The following is a 23541-nucleotide window of genomic DNA, read 5'->3' on the forward strand; positions in this document are numbered from 1 at the left end:
CAATTTCTCACTTAGCAGTATACATTTTGGGTTCAATTGTGGTCGTAAGTTGAGGACTACCTGTATATCTTTTTAATTTTATATATAGAGTCATGTAACAAAGCCAAGCAACTCTTGAAGTTCTCATAATCATATTTTCCTTTGCTTTGGAAAATATTTATTGCACTTTAAACTTTGAAAATCAATAATAAAACTAATAATAATAATGAAATTGTAAGTGGATACAAATTCCTCTTGACACTTATTTTTGTCCCATCCTGATTCAGATAGCAGACCGTAGGAACTCTATATACTGTACAATTGTTGAATTGCTCTGTCATTAGCTTTTGTCCTTTAAAAAAAAAAATAGCTGGTGCTTTACATCTTTTATTTTTTAAAAAAATGTATTGTCTTATAAATAAATTGAAATAAATTAATATATCGATTTTGTTAAGATTTGACATTGTTTTTCAGTCAATGCATTCAAAATATCAGACTTAATATGTCTCTGGTGAGAAGTGAGAATGGGCTCAGGCTTTCTATAATGTCTATGTTACATTGTGACATTAACCAATTGTTGTTTGTTTGCAGGTACGTAATAAATTATCTGCAGCAGGAAGGCTACCTGCTGCAGACAAGAGATCAGTATCATGATTTCTTGCTCTTCATGGATGGGTGATTGTGTGATTCAAGATATAAGCACTGTTCATCACTCCCTCCATCTGCATGGGAGAGTATCCTCTCAACAGGCTTTGGTCTACTCTGAAAATTTCTGCTCTTTTTTACATCCACTCTGATACTTTCTGTTTCCAGAGGTGGGAACATACTATACAGAAAGATGTCGATTAATTTCTGCAAAATTCAGTATTCCATCACTGGAGGAAGAAGACTCCTCCAAATCTCAAGATAGTTGTGGTGTAGTTTATTTGGGGCCTTTGGAATTTTTAAAATAGTTAACAGTTGTATTCTCTTTGCAGTTATTCATGCAGATCTGATGGGGCTGATTCCCATTTTCGTTCATTTATAGCCTTTGGCAATATCTAATATCCTCTAGTATCTAATATCCCCACTTTAATATCTAACATCCCCACTTTAACTTTAGACTGTCTACTTTAACCTTAGACTGTCTACTGTTGACCGCACCCCATTCCTAAGAGGTCTGTAAGGGGCATGTATAAGCACACCAACATTCCTACCGTCCCTGTCCTAATGTCCCCTTTTATTCATATCCATTTCATGTCTATACTTATATCTGTTATCTAATACATGCTTGACAAATAAAATAAATAAAATAAAAATAAATAAATAGATGTATTGAGCAAGTATATTGGAAAAGGATCAATGTCAGAAAAGTTGGTGTCAAATCCAAAGCATGGAGTGAAATACCTGTTCTACTTGAAGTTGTGAATTCAAATGGTGGTTTTGTGGTAATTCCAGCACATTTGTAGACTTCTCTATTGATTGTTCCATTGACGCCACAAATTGCAGTTATACATGAACCCAAGCCATCTGTTGTATTGTAAATGACTTCCTTGTAGTTATACCTCTTTCCTTCGTAGTAGCAGTAGCAAGCTGCATTTAGAAAATAAGAATGAGTGGCTAGATAAAGTTGTATCAAACAATTTTATGGTGCTATTAATAAATTTTTTCAAGTTACCTTTAGTATCATGTTCACAGCTAATAATGCCTTCGTTGTTACATTTACTGCAAGAAAAAACAATGACATATGATTCATTAAAAACATGTTCCAATTTATTTCCTACTAAATAGCTTTGCTTGCATATGTCTCAAATAGCAACATTTAACTTCTCTGATGAATATCATAGGTGTTACGCTGAAATACGGCTCTCTAGCAACTGAAAGAAAGGGTATAATAATAACTTCAACATTTTGGTTCTCTAAAAAGTGCCCGGGTTTGAGATCTGAGCACTATGCAAAGGGGTGAGCTCCTATTACTTGTTCCAGTTCCTGCCCACCTCGCAGTTCGAAAGTATGGAAATGTGAATAGAGTAATAGGTATCAATGGGAAGGTAACAGCCTTCCATGTGCCTTTGGCATATAGCTATACTGGCCACATGACTACAGAAAATATATTTGGACAATGCTGGCTCCCTGGGCCAAGAAACAGAGATAAGCACTGTGCCCTAGAGCAGGGGTCTCCAACCGTGGCAACTTTAAGATTTGTGGACTTCAACTCCCAGAATTCCTCAGCCAGCATTGCTTTGATTAAATATCAATACCAATGGAAGCCTTGGAGCAATGGTTCTCAATCTTGGCAACTTTAAGCAAGGTGGACTTCAACACCATGCTGGCTGGGGAATTCTGGGAGTTGAAGTTCACTCATCTTAAATCAAGCTGGCTGAGGAATTCTGGGAGCTGAAGTCCACAAGTCTTAAAGTTGCCAAGGTTGGAGACCCCTGCCCTAGAATGAGACATGACTGGGCAGAGAAAACATTACCTTTTATACAGCTATTAACTTACTGAAAAGGACAATTACTACAAGAATTAAAATTTATGTAAATTATTTTAGGAAATATTATTGAGCATACATATAGTATAGATATTAATGGATATATGAATCTCTACTAATGCTTATATATAAAAAAACTATCTATATAATATTATATATATATATATATATATATATTATATAATATAATATATATATATACATTATAATATATATATTATATAATAACATTTTTTGTTTATTGTGTATCTAAATTTATGTAAATTATTTTAGAAAACATTAAGCATACATATGGTATAGATCCGTGATGGCGAACCTATGGCACGGGTGCCACAGGTGGCATGCGGAGCCATATTGGTGGGCATGCGAGTGTTGCCCTAGCTCAGCTCCAGCACGCATGCACTCACCGGCCAACTGATTTTCACGCCTTCCGGTCCCACCGGAAGTCAGGAAATTGGCTGTTTCTGGCCTCCAGAAGGCCTCTAGGAGGATGGGAAAGGCTGTTTTTGCCCACCCCAGGCTCCTAGAAAGCCTCTGGAGCCTGGGGAGGGGGGAAAATGGGCCTACCAGGCCCACCGGGCCATCACATGCCAAAAGCAGGGGGAAGTGTGGGGGGGTCACGTGCGCATGCGTGGGAGGGCGGAGTGCATTGAATTATGGATGTGGGCACATGCACCCAAGACTCACCATGCTCCCCCCGCTTTTGGCACGCAACGGCAAAAAGGTTAGCCATCACTGGTATAGATATTAATGGATATCTGAATCTCTACTAATGCTTATATAAAAACACAACATATAATATATATATATATTGGGATATATATATATTAATTGAAAAAAAATCTATCAATGTGGTCACTAAGAGTCACTAATGCCTTGATAGCACATAATCAATCAATCATACAATAAATTAACACATTATTGTAAGTGTATGAAAATGAACAGGGTCATTTTGGAGTCACTGCAACATGTGCTATGAATATACCTACTGTACTAAGGCTTGAAGTGTTTATTATTACTCACCATGATTGACACACCACTCCAGTAGTAAATGTTTCTCCTAACTGATGATAGTTACCCTTAGCATCATAACAGCCGCAAACGCTAACACATTTCATCTCTTCCTCGCTGAAATAAGGTTTATCTCCTGGGCATTGTGGATAGCAGCCTAAGTGGAGGGAAAGGATAAAGGGCAAAGAAAAACCAATAACCTGGATGATATTGAATTCAAACAAAGTGATGATTCACAATCAGCATTTAAGCTGCTTTCGATCAATTCCAAGACCAAGATTCCACAAACTAGTCTTTTAATACGTTCTATATTACTTTAAAATTGCTAGACTGTCCATTATAAAAGATAAACTGAATGATATCTCTTAATATAGTCCTGGCCATTTTATAGTCCATACCTGGCCCTTTAGCCATCCCTGTCTGGCATGCATGAGGTCATTTGAAAATTAGAAATCAAATGTAAATTAGTGTATGCCATGCATGCAATATAACTGCATTGCTTTTACTTTGAAGCAGGGGTGAAATCCAGCAGGTTCTGGAGAACCGGTAGCGGAAATTTTGAGTAGTTCGGAGAACCAGCAAATACCACCTCTGGCTGGCCCCAGAGTGGGGAGGGAATGGAGATTTTGCAATATCCTTCCCCCAGGAGTGGGGAGGGAATGGGGATTTTGCAGTATCCTTCCCCTGCCACGCCCCCCCCCAAGCCACGCCCACAGAACCGATAGTAAAAAAAATTTGGATTTCACCACTGCTTTGAAGTATGTGTGTGCATGTGTGCACCTTCATAGCCCTATTGGTTTAACCCTCCACAATAGTTCTAATTTAGAATTTGTCGTCCGTCCCCACCCCCATTGATTTCTCTGGTATATGTATTTTATAGCTTTGATCAGTTTAATGATCAAATTCTTCCAAATGATATATGGAGGCCCCCTTTTTCTTTTTTGACAATTACCCCTTCTGAAATTCTCCTCTTCACAGTCCCAATATTTCTGATCATTACTGAGAATTAAACAGATGGATGAAATACTGGTGTCTTGCCTTTTTATCAATCCCCTCAATCTGCAACTTGAGATAGAAAAGATTGATACTGAAATAAAAGATGCGGAAAGAACACTCTATTCAGCTCTGTACACCCATCCAGTTCAAATTCACAACTATTAAAGTAGGTGAATCATTAAATCTGATGGTAGACTTCTAGCCCCATGCCTTGGGAGGGTCTCAGAAAGATTAACCACAAATTATTTGAAGCCAAAGACAGAAACATACAGTAATAGACATTAAACAAGGTGACATTCTTTATAGAGTGATAACTTTGACCTACTATCTTATAAATAATCATTATGGTCATATAAGATATTAGCCAACTATTAAATAGCACGTTATAACATTAGCTGGTATACATATGATAAAAAACATCTTCTCACCTTCCAAGCCAGGTAAATGATAAGCGCACCTTCCACTTGGATTCCTACAGGTCTTCATGCATGGGGCTCCACAAGGTTTGTAGTGCCATTCACATTCACCTTCATTATTGTAATAGTCACAAAACATGGCTAAGGAAACCAAGAGAAAACCATGAAGAATCAAACATCTCAATTCTTGAGAAATGCTACAGCTTATGCCACTATGAAAATAATCACTTTTTTAATGCCTGCATTTTAATGATTGGAAGATAACCACTCAGGCATGAGATGAAATAATGCTCTAACTTGATTCAAACACTTGAAGTAATGTCTATCTAGCATAGACGTGGGAAATGATGACCCCTTTATGACTTATGGACTTCGACGCCCAGAATTCCTGAGCCAACATGGCTGGCTCAGGAATTCTGGGAGTTGAAGTCTACAAGTCATAAAAGGGCCATTGTTCCCCACCCCTCAATCTAGCACGAAGAGTCAGACTTCTGTTTTGTATCACAGGTTGGCCAGTTATTGATTTAATAAATATTAATATTTGCACAAATATCTAGATGTTTCCTTCATTGCATTTTATAATAAAGCATGGTATGAGAACATTGTCATATACTCAGGGGATGATATAATCTCCAAGTTGATATTTCACTTTCCAGCTATGGATTGTCACTGTCCATGCAATCATACATGATACTCACGGCAAATCGAAGGCGTTCTCCATGATACGCATACTCCATGATCACTACATACTTTAGCATATGCAGCTACAGCTGTACAGAAACATTCACAGTCTCCCCCAGTGTCACAAGCACAGGCATCAGTCACACAGGATTCATAGTATTTAGTTGGTTCCACCTATGAAGAAATGGAACAGACACTATATCTTTTGATCTTCTAGTGACAATTCTTTCAAACATTTGTGCAAAACATTGACTAAAGGTGACTAAAATCCATTTGCTAAGGGACGTGGTCATTAAGCGAGTCATCACGTGATCTGACCCAATTTTATGAACATTTTAACCAGTTTTTTAAATAAATGTTGTGGCTGTTAAATGAATCTTATGGTCATTATGTTCATCTGGCTCCCCCAACTGACTGCTTTGTGGGAAGCTGGTTGGGAAGATGACCACAAAATGTTGCAACTATCATACATACGAGCTAGTTACCAAGTGCCCAAATTGTGATAATTTGACCTCTGGGATGGTGTGACAGGTTGTAACTTTCAGGACATGTCATAAGGAACTTTTTCTGAGGACATCGTAACTTCAAACCATCATTAAATGAAAGATAATTCAGGACAACCGGTAGGTAGACAGATAGGTATGCAGACAGACAGGCAGGTAATTGTCACCTGAAAGAATGATCTCCTTTGAAAAATCTGCTCTGAGAGTTTGGTATACCTGAGAGTGGCAGGCAGCAAAGACTTCACTGTTGATGATGCTGCACTTCTTCTGTGACCAAGCTTTCCTATAAGGATTCTTGGAGCAAGGATCCTTGACACATTTGGCATCGGGACATGTGGGTGATACCTTCCAACTGTTTCCAAACTCCAGTACGTCACCTACTACAGATCGACTCCGAGTTGTAAAGTCATTAACTCCATTTCCATCATAGTTCCCACACAGTCCACAGACCTCACCCTGAAGAGAGAAGCATACAAATTAATTGAATTCTAGAGAATGTGCAACACACTTAATGCTTGATTTTTCAGTTTAATTAATTAACATACCACCAACTCTAAAGTTCATTTATCATAGGAAAGGTTCCTTTATTATTCCTACTATATTATTTTAACTCTTTCAATAAAAGAATAAAACTTGTGTGTGGCTTTATGTTTACATTTTGAGATATTTACTACCGATTTTGTATCCTGTTCATAATCTAAACTTAATTATGTTGCTAAAAATTATTACTTATAACTGAACTACCAAAGAAATCAACAAAGGGAGGGACGGAGGGAGGGAGGGAGGAAAGGAAGGAAGGAAGGAAGGAAGGAAGGAAGGAAGGAAGGAAGGAAGGAAGGAAGGAAGGAAGGAAGTAAAAAGTTTTGTTTCGTTTCATTTATGAGAAGTGTTAATTTAGGATCAAAAAGACTACTGCAGATTTATTCTGCCAGTTGGCTTCGGGCCCTAATGGGGATATATCACGCTGAGGGTGGCTAAGAGAAGACCACTCCTCCTCATCTTCTAAACTGTAATTTATACTGTTATTAAGAATATTTACTGTTCATTGTTTTATTGGCTTTTAATATTTGTAAGCCACTCAGAGTTGCCTAAAAGTGAGATGGGTGGCAAATAAATCTAATAAATAAATACCCACCCCCCCACCAACTCTAATAGAATGGTTCCTTCTGTTTGATCCTTAGTAGATCTTGAAGCAAGCTATAGGGGAAGAATCTTCACTGATTTCCCACTTCTTTCTATGATCCTTTGAAGATTCCTTAACTTTTAAAACAATTTTTGAGAATTCCTTCCTTTCTCTCCAGCATGACTGGAATTTTATTGACTACAAGTCTAGATAAAATCTAGATGAATGTTTTTTTTATAAAACAGTTCCATCTATGTCAGTTGTTGTCAACCTAAGGAGATCCATCCATGAGAGGCATGTTTTTAAAATGTTTTTAAATGAGGACTCAGCCAATCTACTCTGCATTTTCTTTCTGATTCAGCTGGATCTCAACTTACTATGTGGTATCTTGAAAGAGCTATTGTAGAGGAGGCAAGGTAGAAAAGACAATTTTTACTATTCCAATTGTCTATGGATCCATTCTTAAACCTTTAATTGTTTGTGCATTTAATTTTAAACCATTTTGATGAGAACTTTAAACAGAGAGCTAGGGAACTAAGGAATGAATGCACATTTTTTTTTTAAATTGTAGAAAATACACTATAGGTCAGGGGTGTCAAATTTGATTTCATTGTGGGCTGCATCAGGGTTGTGTTTGATCTCAGGGGGCTCAGGTGGGCATGGCCAGCTCTATGTCACTTGTGTCGGGGGCGCCTTTGGTGGCCCGAGTGCTCTGCCAGTGAAAACGGGTTCCCGAGCTCTGTTTCTGGCTGTGACAGCCTCTGCAACCCTCTGCCAGTGAAAATGGAGCCTGAGAGGGCCTCCTGCAGCTCTAGCAAGCTCTGTTTTCAGCTGCAACAGCCTCTTAAAACCCTCTGCCAGGGAAAATGGAGCTCAGGAGGGCTGCACGCAGTCCTCCCGAGTTCCGTTTTTGCAGGCCAGTCCTTCGCTGTTTCCAGGACGGCCCCATGGGCCAGATCTAAGCACCCTGCTAGCCAGATCAGGCCCCCAGGTCTTGAGTTTGACACCCATGAAATAACATTGGTGACTCTAACCAATGTCTCCAATTAGCTAATCCAGATCTCCTCCTTCTCTTGTTTCCAGTTACCTCTGCTTTCTCCCACAAGATGTGCTCCAAGTCCTCTCTATTAAGAATGCCATCTAATGGGACCCAGGAAACATGTACTCTCTGTTGTAGGACCTGCCCTGTGGAACATACCCCTTGCCTCAAGATTTGATATTTTATTTGTACAAAATTATTTGCCAGAGTGACTCCAAGGGACCCTAGCAACATTTAGGCAAGGGGTGAGCCTGGTTTGTTGCTGTTGGGTTTTGTTTAGTGAGTATATCTTTGCTGTTGTTGCAATGGTTTTAATTATATCATTTTGTTGATTGTTAGACCCTCAAAATCATGTGCCAATCAGGCAGCCTTACCAAACTCTTTAATCAATTCTGCATTAAATAAATAGACAATATGTCTTTTAAATTATATCTCACCTTGAATTCTGCACCGAGTTTGATAAATACAGTTGTTCTCTTGTCCCATAAGACAATTAGTCCTTTCTGAATCTCAATCATCAAGTAGATGCCCATTTGATGAATTCTATATGGTATCAGACCTCCACTCTCTCTTTTTACCACTTTATACTGCTCTTCGGTAAGTATCAGTTCATAGTTCTGGAAGAGTTGAACAAATAATAGGGAACCATGACAATTTTCCAAAGCCACCTTTTGAGTTATTTATCAAAAAATATGTACAACAGTAATTTTATTAGCCAATAGGATAGACAAAAGCTGAATATTTCCTTAAATAAATATCATATGCATCATCTAGTTAATAAAAACACTATATAGAATAGGGAAGCACAGCATTGGACTTTATAGAAATTGTTTCTGTGGGGATAGGTACAGCAATGGTAGTAGCTTCAGCTCTTTGAGCTAAACCAGACTAGGAAATCAAACTCATGCAGGCTAAACTATTTTTATTATTAAGGTTACAGAAACAAAATTTTGTTAAGTCTGAATCTGCTTTTTTCCTCCTTTCATGTCCATGAAAACAAGGAAGGTCTTGTATGAGTCACTTTCTCAAGTTATAGTCCTATCCAAGACACAGGTTATCTGAGCATTGTCTTGTAGCAGCTCTTTCTCCTGTTCCTCAAGGCAATTCTTTCTATCTATTATTCTAGTGCCTTAAATGAATTCCTATTTGCACTAACTAGTTTCCTAGTTAGTGCAATTTAAAGACATCTTCAGTGTCTTTAAAACTGTTGGAATACAAAGGGCATTTCTAGGGAAGTCTAGGTATTGTACATGTTCAATAGGATATATGACATATTGTTTTTAATTTTGCACAAGAATTAAAGCAGTTTACCATTCTCCCTTTGTTTGCTTATATTTCCAATACAATTTGGCATGAAACAGAGGGAATGACTATATCAGTATCCCAAATGTAATACTCCATGTGCTCAGTGAAAGTAGTTGTATGAAGGAGCTTACTATACCGCTCTTTTTAATTAAAAAAAGTTATTTTGGAAGATTTTTTTGGAGGGGGGAAATACCAGGGAGTTAATGGTAGATCATCAACACTACAACAATGTTACTCACTTTGAAGAACACTTTAATAGATTTAGAACAAGTGGTGCCAGTGGTGCCACAAGGAATATTTTCACTGATGATTCGGAATGACCCCTGGGTGGAACTGTTCTGGCCACAATAATCCTAAAAAAGGAAGGGAATAGAATTAGACCAAAAAAAAAAAAACCAAAACGCCTTCTGTGTTAGATCCAGACGGTTTCTCTGGTGAAAACAAGAAAGCAATGCTTGATACCTGCAAGAGTGTATATTCACATTGCCCATTGAAAATATAACGCTTGTCATCAAAGGTGATATAATGTCCATCTCCATAAACAGCACAGGTTGATAGGCACGTCTCCATGGTACATTTCCACATCCTGTTCTTACATATACTAAAATAAGAAGAAGGAAAATGCATTTCAAAAATAATTCTCCTATTTGCACCCATAAAAGCAATTTTGTGTACAGTGCTCATGCATTACAATATATTTTAGTTGTGTAGAGTTCAGCTAAATAATTATCTCATGAATGTAATCATAGACTAAGTGTGAAGAGGCAAGGATATGGGATAGGAAAGAAAAGAAATTGAAACAGTATTGTAAATGCCACAATTTCATCTAAGAAATTAAGAAACTATAAAAGTAAAAAAGCAAAGGAACTGTATTTTAATGTAAAGTACTTTTTAAAGAAAATTGAATTATATTTGAAAGTTGCTATTCTGTACTATAGAAAAAGAATGGACAGATTTGATTTGAATCAATAGATTTTCCTTGCTATTTATGAAGAGAGTCTAGGAAAATTTGCTACAGCCAATTTGCCGAGGGACAACTCACCATTCAAGCCCATATTACTAATTTCATTCAGTCACTTTTATTACTGGTGACCACTTTTTCATTGAAATGATTGTAACTTTTATATTTCTGGATTGACTTCATTTTATTATTATTGGCCATGGTTCTATGGAAATGAATTCAACTTTTGTATTTGTTGAATTTTCCTGCAGCAAGTTGTCCCATGGCGAGTTAGCCATGGCAAGTTGGTTGTGGCGAGTTGGCCATACAAATTGTCCCATTCTGTTACGAAGGTCAGTGTTCCATAATAAAAGTTGGTGAGTAACTGAATATGAAGTTACATTGCATTCTTCTCTGACCTGTTATCCTCCTGAAATCTATTTTGACTCTTGCCTCAATAGTTGGGAATTCTGGAGACCTCCCAAGAAGTTCATACCAAGAATGGTGTTTTTCAGAGGAAAACTGCTTTGCACATGTGTTTATAAAGAACATATAAGATTTAAAGGATGTATAAGATATACATCCATTAAAAAACATTTTCACATCCAAAATCATATTTACATGTGCTTTTCAATATGAGATGGTGCAAATGGGAATTATTGAATTCCTTCCTTCCTTCCTTCCTTCCTTCCTTCCTTCCTTCCTTCCTTCCTGCCTGCCTGCCTGCCTGCCTTCCTTCCTTCCTTCCTTCCTTCCTTCCTTCCTTCCTTCCTTCCTTCCTTCCTTCCTTCCTTCCTTCCTTCCTTCTCTGTCTTTTCAAAGCAGTATACTGAACACAATAACTTTGTGAAACAAGCTAGATTGAAATGGAATGCCTGCAGCAAAATGGCCCTGTGCGCTTCCATGGCTGAAGGTGGATTTGAATCTAGGTATCCCCTAAATTTAACATCATAATTATTTTGGCAACTCCAGCTATGATTAATCATAGCTCAATATTTCCTGGCCCTTGCAGCCAAATTACAAACAACAAAAAACTGTAATCAATAACAAATACATGGATTCAAGAAAGAACATTATTTGCAAAATAGAAAATACATTTAGAACTAATAAATACAAACATAAATTGGCTCGTGATATATTTATATTATAGTTTTAGGTACTTAGGTGAAATATACACCACGACCCTTGCCAGTTTGCTTTCAATCTGGTATGTTGGAGTTTTTTCCCCCAAGGACAATATGGCCATTTAACTTTAGGAATATATATCTAACAAAAAGTATTTTGTTTACTAGCAAATACTTACCAAGTGTTACAGTCAACTTTGATCTTTTCCCCAGGCTGATATGTGGCCTCATTGTGAATACATGGGCACTCTTCCACAGGAATACAATGACCTTTCTCATCTGACACTAGCCCGTCTGGACATACGCAACCAGAGACACACTTTGAATTGTACTGTAAACATCAAGAAGAAAATATGACTCAGGAAAGAGCAAATAAGCAGTCAAATAATTTGCTTTTTCAGTCCAGGTTAAATAAGGCTGGCTCAATTTAAACACAATGGTGGTGTTAATTCAGCTAGGATTGCCAATAGGGAATGACCACCTGAATTAATAACTCCGGTCCATACCCAGAAGTTCTTCTATCTGTATAAGTGTATTTGAGATAGTAATAGTATGTTTCTGAATAAATGAAAGACACTGAAGAAGATGGAACAATAGGATCTAGAAGGAATTGGGCAAGGTGAGACTGGGGAAGAGTGACTTGTCTAAGATTAATTCATGCCTTCATGGTATAGGGAACTGTTTCTGATAGGGCCTCAATACTTACACAATGTGAGACTTCCGGTGGCTCCGCATTCCCTGAATGGACACTCCTTTAGGAGCTCCAGCCCTGTGATTCCGTTTGCCGCTAGAACAGTGAAAATCAGCTGTTCTAGCGGCTCGAAACTCTCCCCCAGGGAAAAAGGGGGAGAGAAGAGCAAAAGGGTCTGGGTAGAGCTCCCCTAGACCCCCAGGCTTTTTTTTAAGCCTGGGATTTGCAGAGTGAGAGCTCCCTGAAAGCCCTTCAGTGCTCCGGATCCGGGATGATTCTGCTTTATGCAGAACAAGGGGTCGCGACCACACCAGCAGAGCAATTTTAAGGATTATGAGAAAATTTGAACCTGGACGCTGGCAGAGCAAAATCAGGAGAACAGAAAATGCAAGTACTAAACTTTAACTCCGTTTAAAAGAAAAAGAAAAAAGATGGCGCTTAAGGGCGTTAAAACGAAACTTACTAGTGAAAGTGATCGTTAAAGCTGCAACATTGTAAAAGCTATTGGATTACGCGGCAAGAAAAAGATTTAAAGTGCTAGTGGAATGAAAAAGACTATGGTACTGACTCCAACTACTTTATACTTCTAAATTGTATGGAAAATTATTGGACTTATTGACCTGACAGCTGAATAAATTTAAAGTGGAAATTGAAATATGGCTGACATCAAGGATGGAGGATCATTATTATATGAGCCAGCAAATTCACAAGTTGTGACTGTAAAGGTTTTACAAGAACTCTTAAATTTTTATACTTCTGTTATATTGGAATCAGTTGAAAGGACTATTCAAAATTATAATTTGGAGAACAACAATGATTTGCTGGCTGGAAAAGAGGAAGAAAATCAAGCTATTTCGACTTTGGAGCAGGAAAAAGAGGCTGTCAGGATCACGATGGAAGTCAGCACACTGAAAACAGAGGTTTTGGCAGAAGCTTCTATGCAGTTAACTGAAAAGCAGCAAATAGACTCTTTCCTGCAGACTGATAAACTTTATTCTGACAATTTTTGGCTTCATAGACAGAATCAATTTTCAAGGAAGGAAGTGATTGATTATATAAGCAGGAAGAGTCGAAATGGAGGTTTCAAATTGAAGGAGATAACTTTTAGAAGAGAATGATTTCCAAAGATACATCAGCCTCAAATCTATATCCAACATTTTTCGAAAATAAAAGCAGGGGGAGGAGCAATGTTGAAGAAGAAAGTACTATTGAAGAAGAAGGACTGGAAAAAATATAGAAAGAAAGGAAGAATTGAAGATTAGTTTCTTTTGGGGAGGATTTTAATAATAAATCTGAAAAGTTTACTGAAATTAGTATTTTTTAAGTTTAAGTAAAAATGTTTAACTAAAAATGGATAGCTTTTTTTAAAAAAATTATCGAGGTATTAAAATGCTTAACTTTAAACTTAATTGATAACTTTCTGAAAGTTTTGAAATTGATATTTTGAAGAATGAACTCAAGAGTTAGAAATAATTTAATTCAATGGATTACTAGTATTTTTAAGATTATATGGATAGCCTTTAAAAAAAAGTTTTGAAACTTATATCTTGAAGAATGTTTTATTAAAGGTATTAAGAGATTTTAAAAGGTTTAACTTAAAATAATATATTTTTTTCTTTCTTTTCTTTTAAAAAGATATGCTTTAAAGAAAGTTTTAAAATGTTTAATTTAGAATTTTAAAAGGGGAGGCTGATGAATAATTTTTAAAAGAGGAGTTAAAGAGTGTGAGGGAGTTTTGAATCTTGTAGTAAGTTAGTATATTTTAGCTTATGCTTGTTTAATGTTACACCCTGTTTTTGCTCTGGGAAGTCGGGGGTGGGAGAGGGGAGGCGGGTTGAAGGTTGTTGGGGATAAAATTGTTGTTTAATTTTTAATAAAACTAAAAGATAGATAAATGTATTAATAGAGAAGTAAGGAATGTGGGGGAAATGTCATAATAAAGGAAATGATAATATTAAGATATGATAAATATTGGAGGAGTAAAAAGAAGATACAAAAGATGTACTCAGAAGATATATTGAATGATTGATTATGTATTGTTTGTTTGTTTGTTTATAAAATAAAAACTTTTTTTTTAAAAAAGAAAAATAAAAAAACAGAAAAAGATACATAAAAAAAAAGAAATAAAAAAAATACTTACACAATGTCTATCAAAATTCTGACAGCTTTTCTGACATCCGGCCCCTTTGCTGTCAGTGGTGGCATTTCTGCAGTCAAAGTAAACCATTGGAGCGGTACATTCTATCCAGAAGAGAGAAAAAGTTGATATATCACATGAAGAGATAGATATTGATATCATGGGTCAAAAGAGCTGGGCAAAAGATGTGTAAGGTCTTTGGAACTAACTTTATTCATTTGTCTTAACCTTCAGTTGTTATTGAGTCTCTAATTGAGTTATTGAGGAAGGAAGGAAAGAAGGAAGGAAGGAAGGAAGGAAGGAAGGAAGGAAGGAAGGAAGGAAGGAAGGAAGGAAGGAAGGAAGGAAAATCTGAGTCCAATTCATGTCATTATCAAAATATATCCCAAAATGAATATATTCTGCCTGTAATGTTTCCAAATATTTGCAAGAAAACCAGCATTTAGTTTTTTATGCAATTTACAGCCAAGAAGTATTTCTAAAAAGGACACTATCAACCTCTGAATTATACATCTTCACTTCTCTCAAACATTTTTCCATACCCAACTTTTTTAATGAAAAAAAGAAAACTACTTCTATTTGCTTACTGTTTATATCATTTTTAAATATGTTGAAATCTCTAATATAATTTAAGCATTAAACACAATTTAGGTCCAAGCAATAATTACCTTCTTTGTCAATACATCTACAAGATAAATGGTTCTCACTAAAATATAAATTTGTAGTTTAATCTGTGTGTATTTACCTTGGCGTAAGATCCATTTTGTGAAATTGAACTTACTTCCAGTTATCATGCTCAAGACCATAGACAATATTAAAATGCTGATTTGTTTCTGAATTATTTTTGTTACATACTGCTATTTTAACTAGGCTGGTTCAATTTAAATGGAAAGATGGACCAAGAAATGAACATGTGGGTAATGTCTCTGTATTCCTTACTTTGTTTGGATTCTCCATCACCATAGCAGTTTAGTTTTCCTTGGTTACAAGTGCTGAGTAAAAGAAATGGGAATGATTATTGTGTCCATATTATCTGAGAATTCCTAAATCTTTTTTTTTTTTAGTTGAGAAGCTGCAAATTATCAATTACCCTAAAATATCAATGGCTAAAATACCCTAAAATATCAATTACCCTAAAATATCAATACCCTAAAAAACTCTTCAAAGGCAGAGTAGCTAACATAATCTGGATATAAGATTAAGTATTTAACATTTGCAGATAAACTTGTAAATGTAATAAATCTTTTTCCAAACTCTGCACATTATGATTTTAAGCAGTGCCATTATATCCTTATAGCAAAAACACTCGGGACCAAATGAAAACATTCTAGACTGACACTATTCAATCTATTCTTAATAACCAAGCTTAGTTTGTAACTTAAATCCTCTTACCATGCAACGCCAAACTCATGGTAAACTTCACCAGGGAGCATGGCTGTTCCTTTGTAATAGCAGGGACATTGGTTAGCAGGTACACATATTTCAGAATCATCCATGTAAGTTCCAGGTGCACATGTACAGCCATCAACTGGGACAAATTTGATGTTGCAGGTAATATCAGGTTCACTCAGTGATCGGCAAGTAGGTTGACAAGAGCTAATTTCATAGCTATAATTCAGGGATTTGGGACAGGTGGCATATTTGGCTTGAAGGAAGAAAAAGAAATAATAGTTATTTATATTGTATATTGATTACCTGTTGATCTCAAGTCTCTGGTAAAGCTAAAAGACACAGTAAGAATACAACACAGAGTAAGTGAATAACAACATGCACAGAGCCACATCTGTGCTGAAAGCAGAAGAAAGGAACTAAGATGCATTTAAAACAACATTTAGTGTTCAGAGTTTATTTATTTACAGTTCAACACTAGTCATAAGAAAATATATCACATACTGCAGACTTAAATGGATAATAATGATCAGTTATGAGAAAAGCCTGAAACAATTTATACTGTATGAAATGCACCAAAAACGTCTTTAAGCCATATCTATTTGCAAACTCCATTTCCTTCTAGCACTAGTTACCTAGTTGGGTAATAAAATGTCTACATGAAAACAACCAAGTCAGAAAGCACCAAGAACCCCCAGTCCTAAGAATATTGCAGCCTTTTTGGAAATATCTAGAAATTAGTAATCTAAAAAGAAAGCAGTAACCTTACCTTTTTGGGAGGGTTGAAAAATATTGGGACCAAATGAAAGCATTCAAGAGACTGACACTATTCTGTATATTCTGAGTTTGTTACTGGAATCCACTTACCATACAATGCCAAACTCTTCCCTAAGTAGAAAATTAATGTTGATTTGGCATAGTATGGTCGTCCTCTTCTAGCAACATGCAATTTCAGCTTTGAAAATACCTTGGCTGAATTTAAGGAGAGGATCTGGCTGAGAACCAAAACACCGAAACTGATAAAGTCTGAATTACCCACTTCTATTACAACACAATTTCCCCCTGCTCTTGGCTATCCCTATAATTTTTTTTCACAATGTGCCCCATCGAGAAGGTTTTTACTTTTGTCCTTAATCAACGTATTACCCATTAAGGTGGAAACAGGTATATAGATCTCCCTTATGAAAACTACACTTATATATGTTCCAAATGGAGGTGTTATGTGTATCGCATGTGTCATGAAAGAGTCCATTGCATATTCAATGGTGAATAGATCTTAGAGCACCAATTATTAGATGTTTCATAGTTTAGGATCACTATACAAAAAAAATCCCCTCTTTAAAAAAGTCTATCAAGCACAGTTTTGTCTGCTATTCCAAATACATACTGTACATAATTCTTCATATATCCAGATTCCAGATAAATTAATTCAGAGGGAGAGGACTTTAAAGCTCAGCAACAAATAGACAACCAGTGAATCATCTTATGTGTTTCCCAAGCATGCAGCCCTCTAGTTTGGCTGCTGCAAATTAATAGTAATGCTTTTAAAAATCATCTTTGTATGGAGCACATCCCAGACTATCTGGGGTGGATGTAAGGAAGGTATAAATGTCCATCAGAAATTCATCATTTCATAGAAATGCCAGCAAGGGAGCTGGAGATTAGCATTAAAATTATATTCAAAAGTCCATTCCTTGGCGGCATCACTAGAAAAATTTATCAGTCTAGAATTCCTTGCTGAATGGTTTTATCAGAGTACTCACAACAAGCGTTGGTTCTCCATCCTGCAAGTTCAATTCCTTTGGCTCTGCATGCTCTGACATAGGACGAGAGGGCAGCACACATGCACTTCTCACTTATCTTACAAGCGCAGGTATCAAACATACAGTTCTAGAAAAGGGAAGCATATTCTTAATCAAATAGAGCCTTGGTAGTACAGTGGTCTAAAGCACCCTGTTATTAAGACCAGCTGCCTGCAATTACTGCAGGTTCGAATCTCACCAGGCTCCAGGTTGACTCAGCCTTCCATCCTTTCTAAGGTAGGTAAATTGAGGACCCAGTTGTGGGGGCAATAAACTGACTTTGTATAAATATACAAAAGGATGAAGGCTATTGCTTAGCGCATTGTAAGCCGCCCTGAGTCTCCGGAGAAGGGCGGCATATAAATCAAATTAAAAAAATAATAATAATACTTTCCATGTCATTTCTTGCTAGGAGGTTGACTCAGCCTTCCATCCTTCCAAGGTTAGTAAAATGAGGACCCAGACTATTGCTACTGCTATCCTACCACTAAATTGGAATTTTACATCCAATCAGATTTCAGCAGCAATCCTTTTAGTCTGTCAAACTCCTGAAGTGCATTCCACGCAAGTAGTACATTGAGCTGGGTGTGCCAGGTTTTGTTAGTAGAGTGATTTAATGTGCTTTCACATCATTTTGGCAATATAATGCATGACATTGAAAGTCCAGCTCTGTGGGGGAAATTCAGTTTGTTTTTCTTCAGGAAGATCCACCGGGGGGGGGGGGTGTTTACAGAACTTTCTGCAATAACAGCCTACTGAAATTGACCAGATTCTGGCCACAAATAACATTTGCTCACCCCTCCCCTAAAGGATGATCCTTACTTCCCACCATTGTTAATGTCTTTCCAGGCAATGTTCTTAATTAAAATGGATGATCATAGTACCGTGTGATAAGCCTTCGGATTCACTATGGGGTGGCATTTAGCAAAAGGCCCTTCAGTATCAGTCAGGAGTCCACACCAATGACGGGCATATTTTTCTAAAAAAAGAAGTAAACATCCATATCTTTTGGACCATTTCTATAAAGATACATGGCAAATTTCATCACAGATTACATGTCTAGCTTCAATGTTCACATTATTAATATGCTAATACAGACAACTATACCTACATCTGAAAAAGAATGAAACAAACTTGAGTCCATTTATTTCATACACCTAATTCTTTCTCAAATTCTGCTGATAAGATCTTAATTTGCACATTTTCTGATTTTTTCACTCTCATTATCAATGCATTGCTTTTACTCCCCACACTCACCTCATTTGTAAGATTTTTATTGAGTTTTCCCTTAACAACTATGTAGGAAAAAATGAGAATAATTGTTTTAAAGAATGGCTATTTTGGAGTAATTCTGCCCACCATTTTCAGTGCTCACGGTGCAAGGATCATTAAAATGCTGTTTAATGTTGTCACAGGCAGCTTGAGTTTTCCAGGTATTAGCAAATGCGATCGCTGTTCCTTCTATCAATCCATTCAGGGTTTTGAAGTCATCTCTCTGGTTATGGTTAAAGTTGCCACAGAGGCCTTTAAAAGAAATTTTATAATTTGAATGATGGCAAAATAACAAAATGGACTCTTTGAACCTAGAGAAGGCATAGAATTTTGAAATATTCCTTACCACACATTCTTCCTTGGAAAGATGGATCCAGATAAATGTATAACTGTAGCAAAGGTTTAACCTGGACCACGAGCTGAAGGCCAAAATTTGTGTCCAGAACGATGAAGGAATGTGAAGGCTGGAACATTGTTACATTAGCTATGGGGAAAGAATAAATGCCATTGTGAATAAATCAGCATTTGCAGTTGTCCAGGAGAGGAGGAGCTAAATTTTGGGTAGTCATTTGCTACCACCACATTAGTGAATTGGGAATATGGTACAGGGCTTGATTAGAAAAAAAAAACCCCCAAAAAACTGGTATTTTTTATACCAGAACACATGGTAAACACTTCTACCATGTGTTCAACCGTCATCCCAATGATATGGTGCAGACAGGGTATTTCACTGAATTAGTTAAGCATCTAGCATGATGTTTTACATAGTTGCCTTCAGCTCTTTGTCTCCCATCTATAAACTGGCTAGAAACAAAGCCAGCACCCTTTTCTGGTTATTAATTCTTTTTTTCAGTTTTGGTGATGGTAATGACCAGATATTCTATTTGGACCCACAGTTAATAAAGCATAAAGGTATGTGCTAGTTGTTCCTGACTGTAGGGGGTGGTGCTCAACTCTGTTTCAAAGCTGAAGAGCCAGTGCTGTCTGAAGACGTCTCTGTGGTCATGTGGCTGGCATGACTCAATGCCAAAGGCGCACGGAACGCTGTGACCTTCCCATCAAAGGTGGTCCCTATTTTTTCTACTTGCATTTTTTACGTGCTTTCGAACTGCTAGGTCGGCAAAAGCTGGGACAAGTAACGGGAGCTCACCCCATTACGCAGCACTAAGGATTCAAACCACTGAACTGCCGACTTTTCGATCAACAAGCTCAGTGTCTTAGCCACTGAGCCACCACATCCCTACATAATAAAGTATCCTACTGTTTAATTAGTCTGTTTTTTAAAATCTTCATCTCACTTCCCCATGGGAAGAAAGTAATCACCAAACATTTTTCTTTTCGTAGGCAGAACTTACAGGGCATATTTTTGAAAACCTTAGTACAATTTACTAAGTTGAAGCATCAAAATTCACATCTATCAGGCACAGCAGCCAGCCTAAAGCAAAACTTCCTTTCCACGTTTGTTCTCTGTTCCAGAGAGAACTTCCTTTCTAAAGTTTGGTTCTCTGTTGCAACTGCTGTTATAATAAAGCTATAGTAGCATAGTGGCTGTTACTTTTGACTCACATTCTACAAGTCAGGTAAAAGTTGGTCAGCAATAACTTAAAAAAAAATATTAACTTTTTCTATAGTTACCCACTTTATGATTTTAATTGGTTTTATTTATTATCTATTTTATTTACTTAATAAGAACATTTATATGGCTGCTCACAGTGACTCTGTTCATCAGTGTAACATAAGGCCTACTTAAAGTAGAAGGATTTCACCCCAGTTTCCAAATCACTCAAATGGATATAGGTTGCACAGGAGTTACCACTGTATTTCTCTGGTAGGGTGGTTTAAAAAAATCCAAATTTTTCACTAGTTTACTGGTGGACTCAAACTGTTAAAGATGTTAAAGATGTAGGTTAGATTACCTATACCGGGATGGGCAAATCTTTTACAAACTGTGGACTTCAACTCCCAGAATTCCTGAGACAGGTTGTAAAAGTGCCACATTTGCCCACCCCGACCTATACCATTGCTTAACCAATCTTTGAGGAATTTGTAGTGACACTAACAGAAAAATAATGTGAATTCTTCAGCAGATATGCATCGACCTGACAAATAACACTCCATCAAAGGCTTAGCAAAATATTATCAAGAATTTGAACTGTGATTGGAAACAAATTGGGAATCCGATGAAGCACAGTTTTTAAAAAATGCTTATTGAGGCAGTTGATTGCACTAACCTGTACAGCTGAGGTTTCTAAAATCTTTTAAAAGCTGCATATGTTCAGAGACTGATTAAGATTAAAGCATGGATAGTGAGCTTCTCTTTCCAAAAGGAATTCCTTTTTCAGAACAGCAAACTCAATTGTCAGTCTGATACCAAACCAAATTTGATATGCTGATTACATTTAAGATTTAAAACTCTTCCTTCTGCACAGTCAGATATTTCTAATGAGCTACATACCCACTGAGATAGGCAGCTGAGTAACCATCCCATTAACAATTACTATGCCTTCACGGTTGATTGCAGCATACTGGTGAGTAAAAATGAAGAAATAATCAATAGATTCATTATGTTAAAAACTGATAAATAGAAATACGAAATTCTCTCTGTCTCTCTCTCTCTCTCTCCCCATCTATCTATACACAATAGATACACACAATAGATATGGCACACAATAGATACAAACTTATGGTAAACCGCGCCAAACTTGATTGCAGAAAATACGACTTCAGTAACAGAGTTGTTAATGCCTGGAATGCACTACCTGACTGTGGTTTCTTCCCCAAACCCCCAAAACTTTAACCTTAGACTGTCTACTGTTGACCTCACCCCATTCCTAAGAGGTCTTTAAGTGGTGTGCATAAGTGCACCAGTGTGCCTACTGTCCCTGTCCTAAAATTCCCTTTTATTCGTATCCATTTCATGTATTCATGTTTATACTTATATCTGTTATCTAATACATGCTTGATGAAATAAATAAATAAATAAAAATATCTATCTCTCTATCATCTATCATCATCTATCATTTATCATCTATCATCCATCCATTATCTATCTATCTATCTATCTATCTATCTATCTATCTATCTATCTATCTATCTATCTATCTACATATAAATGTGGATATGTTTGTAAATATAAATGAATTATATGGGAAGGGAGGGAAAGAAGGCAGAAGGAAAGGTAAGAAGGGAGAGACATTGCAAGTGCTAAGTAAAATTCTCACCTCTCATCAATTCATATTTAAATAAATTATTTAATTTAATTTAATTTGGTTTAGTTGTTGACAGGAATTTAACTGAACTGTTACTTAAGAAAAAAAGGAAATTAAACTGCTGTAATCCAGAGTTTTAAAGCTCCTTCATTTTACTTCTAGCAATGTAATTCTTGTTTAAATATAGAAAAAGAAATGAATTCTGCTTATTAGATATGTCATTATTTTGTCAGCAAAAGGCATTTTTTAGATTGGTAGGCAAGCCTAATCAACTCAATGGCACCTGAGCAATTTTGATTAATTAAGGTTCTTACAGTTTCTCCTCCATTGATGGTAAGAACCACCATTTTTAAGCAAGTCTCAGACTCTGTGAAGCCACATGGCCCAAGATCTCCAAGAACAGTAAAGGTTTCTTCGTCACAAATCTGGGGGAAGAGAGACCAGGAAAAAGATAATAAGACAACAGACAGATTTCAAAGATGCTACTTTAAAAATATTTTGGGATAACTTCTATAGTACTTTGGTTGACTTTGCAAAGAAAGGGAATAATTTGAGTCCATCTTAGTTGGAAAAACAGGAAATTCTCATTTAATTTAATTTAATTTAATTAATTAAATTTATATGCCGCCCCTCTCCAAAGACTCAGGGCGGCTTATATTCTTTATATTCTTTTTCATAATATTAAACATTGAACCAATTTTATTAGAACAGAGGTGAAGAGTCAGATTAAGTTAGAGCATTTTCCGAATTGCTCAGTCTCTTCCTAGCTAGCTTAATTTTGTTTTCATTATCAAGCCATTTTATTGAGCAGCATACAGAGTTTTCTATCTGTTTTTTGGATCACACTAATATAGTAATTGATTTAATCAGATTAAAATGGCTATTGTTTACATCTGGAAAGAAAACAATAGCTTGGTGAAATTCTTCTCCATCAGCCAAGAATTCCTCTTTTTAATGTATATATATAAAAGAAAACTACCATTTTATAGGGAAAGATGCAAGATATAAATAAAATCTAGAAATAGAAACTGGGTAAACCGTGTGATATGATATTTATAGCAAAGGACTGACATTGGGAACAATAAATGTAATTTTATAATTCTAGAAATAGAAGCTCAGGTTTAGGTTGTGTACCTAAAGACATTTTTGCTAATGTGAAATCTTAGATGACTTGCCTTAGTTAGAATATAATTACATTTTCCATGGAAATTATACCACACTTCATCATAGGTGGAGATATGTGATCCTCCTTCTATTGAGCAAATACCACGACAAGGAAGCTCTGTGCAATTCCACTCACCACCACTGCAGACACTGGAGAAAAAAGAATCTAAAATTAGGGATTTAACTTTGAAGAAAAAGTACTTACTTATCTTGTATTATTTTGCTATGGTATCAATTAAATCCCCATTTTGAATACATAAATATAGATACTTAGTTTGATAGAGTCAATC

General features: G+C 36.4%; 1 protein-coding gene across 1 annotated transcript in view; it reads right to left on the minus strand.

Annotated features, from left to right (window-relative positions):
* Positions 1–23541, minus strand: part of LOC117665207 (uncharacterized) — a 70929-nt gene that overhangs the window by 32686 nt on the left and 14702 nt on the right. Inside the window, exons 10-29 of the mRNA XM_087880391.1 lie at positions 23263–23401; positions 22402–22512; positions 21334–21403; positions 19225–19362; positions 18966–19130; positions 18491–18585; positions 17568–17694; positions 15808–16060; positions 15355–15407; positions 14419–14519; positions 11767–11918; positions 9986–10124; positions 9763–9876; positions 8656–8835; positions 6273–6512; positions 5571–5727; positions 4885–5013; positions 3473–3617; positions 1637–1683; positions 1366–1551 (exon numbers count right to left, since the gene is read on the minus strand). Of these exons, the coding sequence (XP_087736517.1) occupies positions 1366–1551; positions 1637–1683; positions 3473–3617; positions 4885–5013; positions 5571–5727; positions 6273–6512; positions 8656–8835; positions 9763–9876; positions 9986–10124; positions 11767–11918; positions 14419–14519; positions 15355–15407; positions 15808–16060; positions 17568–17694; positions 18491–18585; positions 18966–19130; positions 19225–19362; positions 21334–21403; positions 22402–22512; positions 23263–23401 (2741 nt within the window). The remainder of the gene's footprint in view (positions 1–1365; positions 1552–1636; positions 1684–3472; positions 3618–4884; positions 5014–5570; positions 5728–6272; positions 6513–8655; positions 8836–9762; positions 9877–9985; positions 10125–11766; positions 11919–14418; positions 14520–15354; positions 15408–15807; positions 16061–17567; positions 17695–18490; positions 18586–18965; positions 19131–19224; positions 19363–21333; positions 21404–22401; positions 22513–23262; positions 23402–23541) is intronic.

This window comes from Pantherophis guttatus, chromosome 1, assembly GCF_059756535.1.
Source record: "Pantherophis guttatus breed Tessera chromosome 1, ASM5975653v1, whole genome shotgun sequence".
Lineage (NCBI taxonomy): Eukaryota > Metazoa > Chordata > Lepidosauria > Squamata > Colubridae > Pantherophis > Pantherophis guttatus.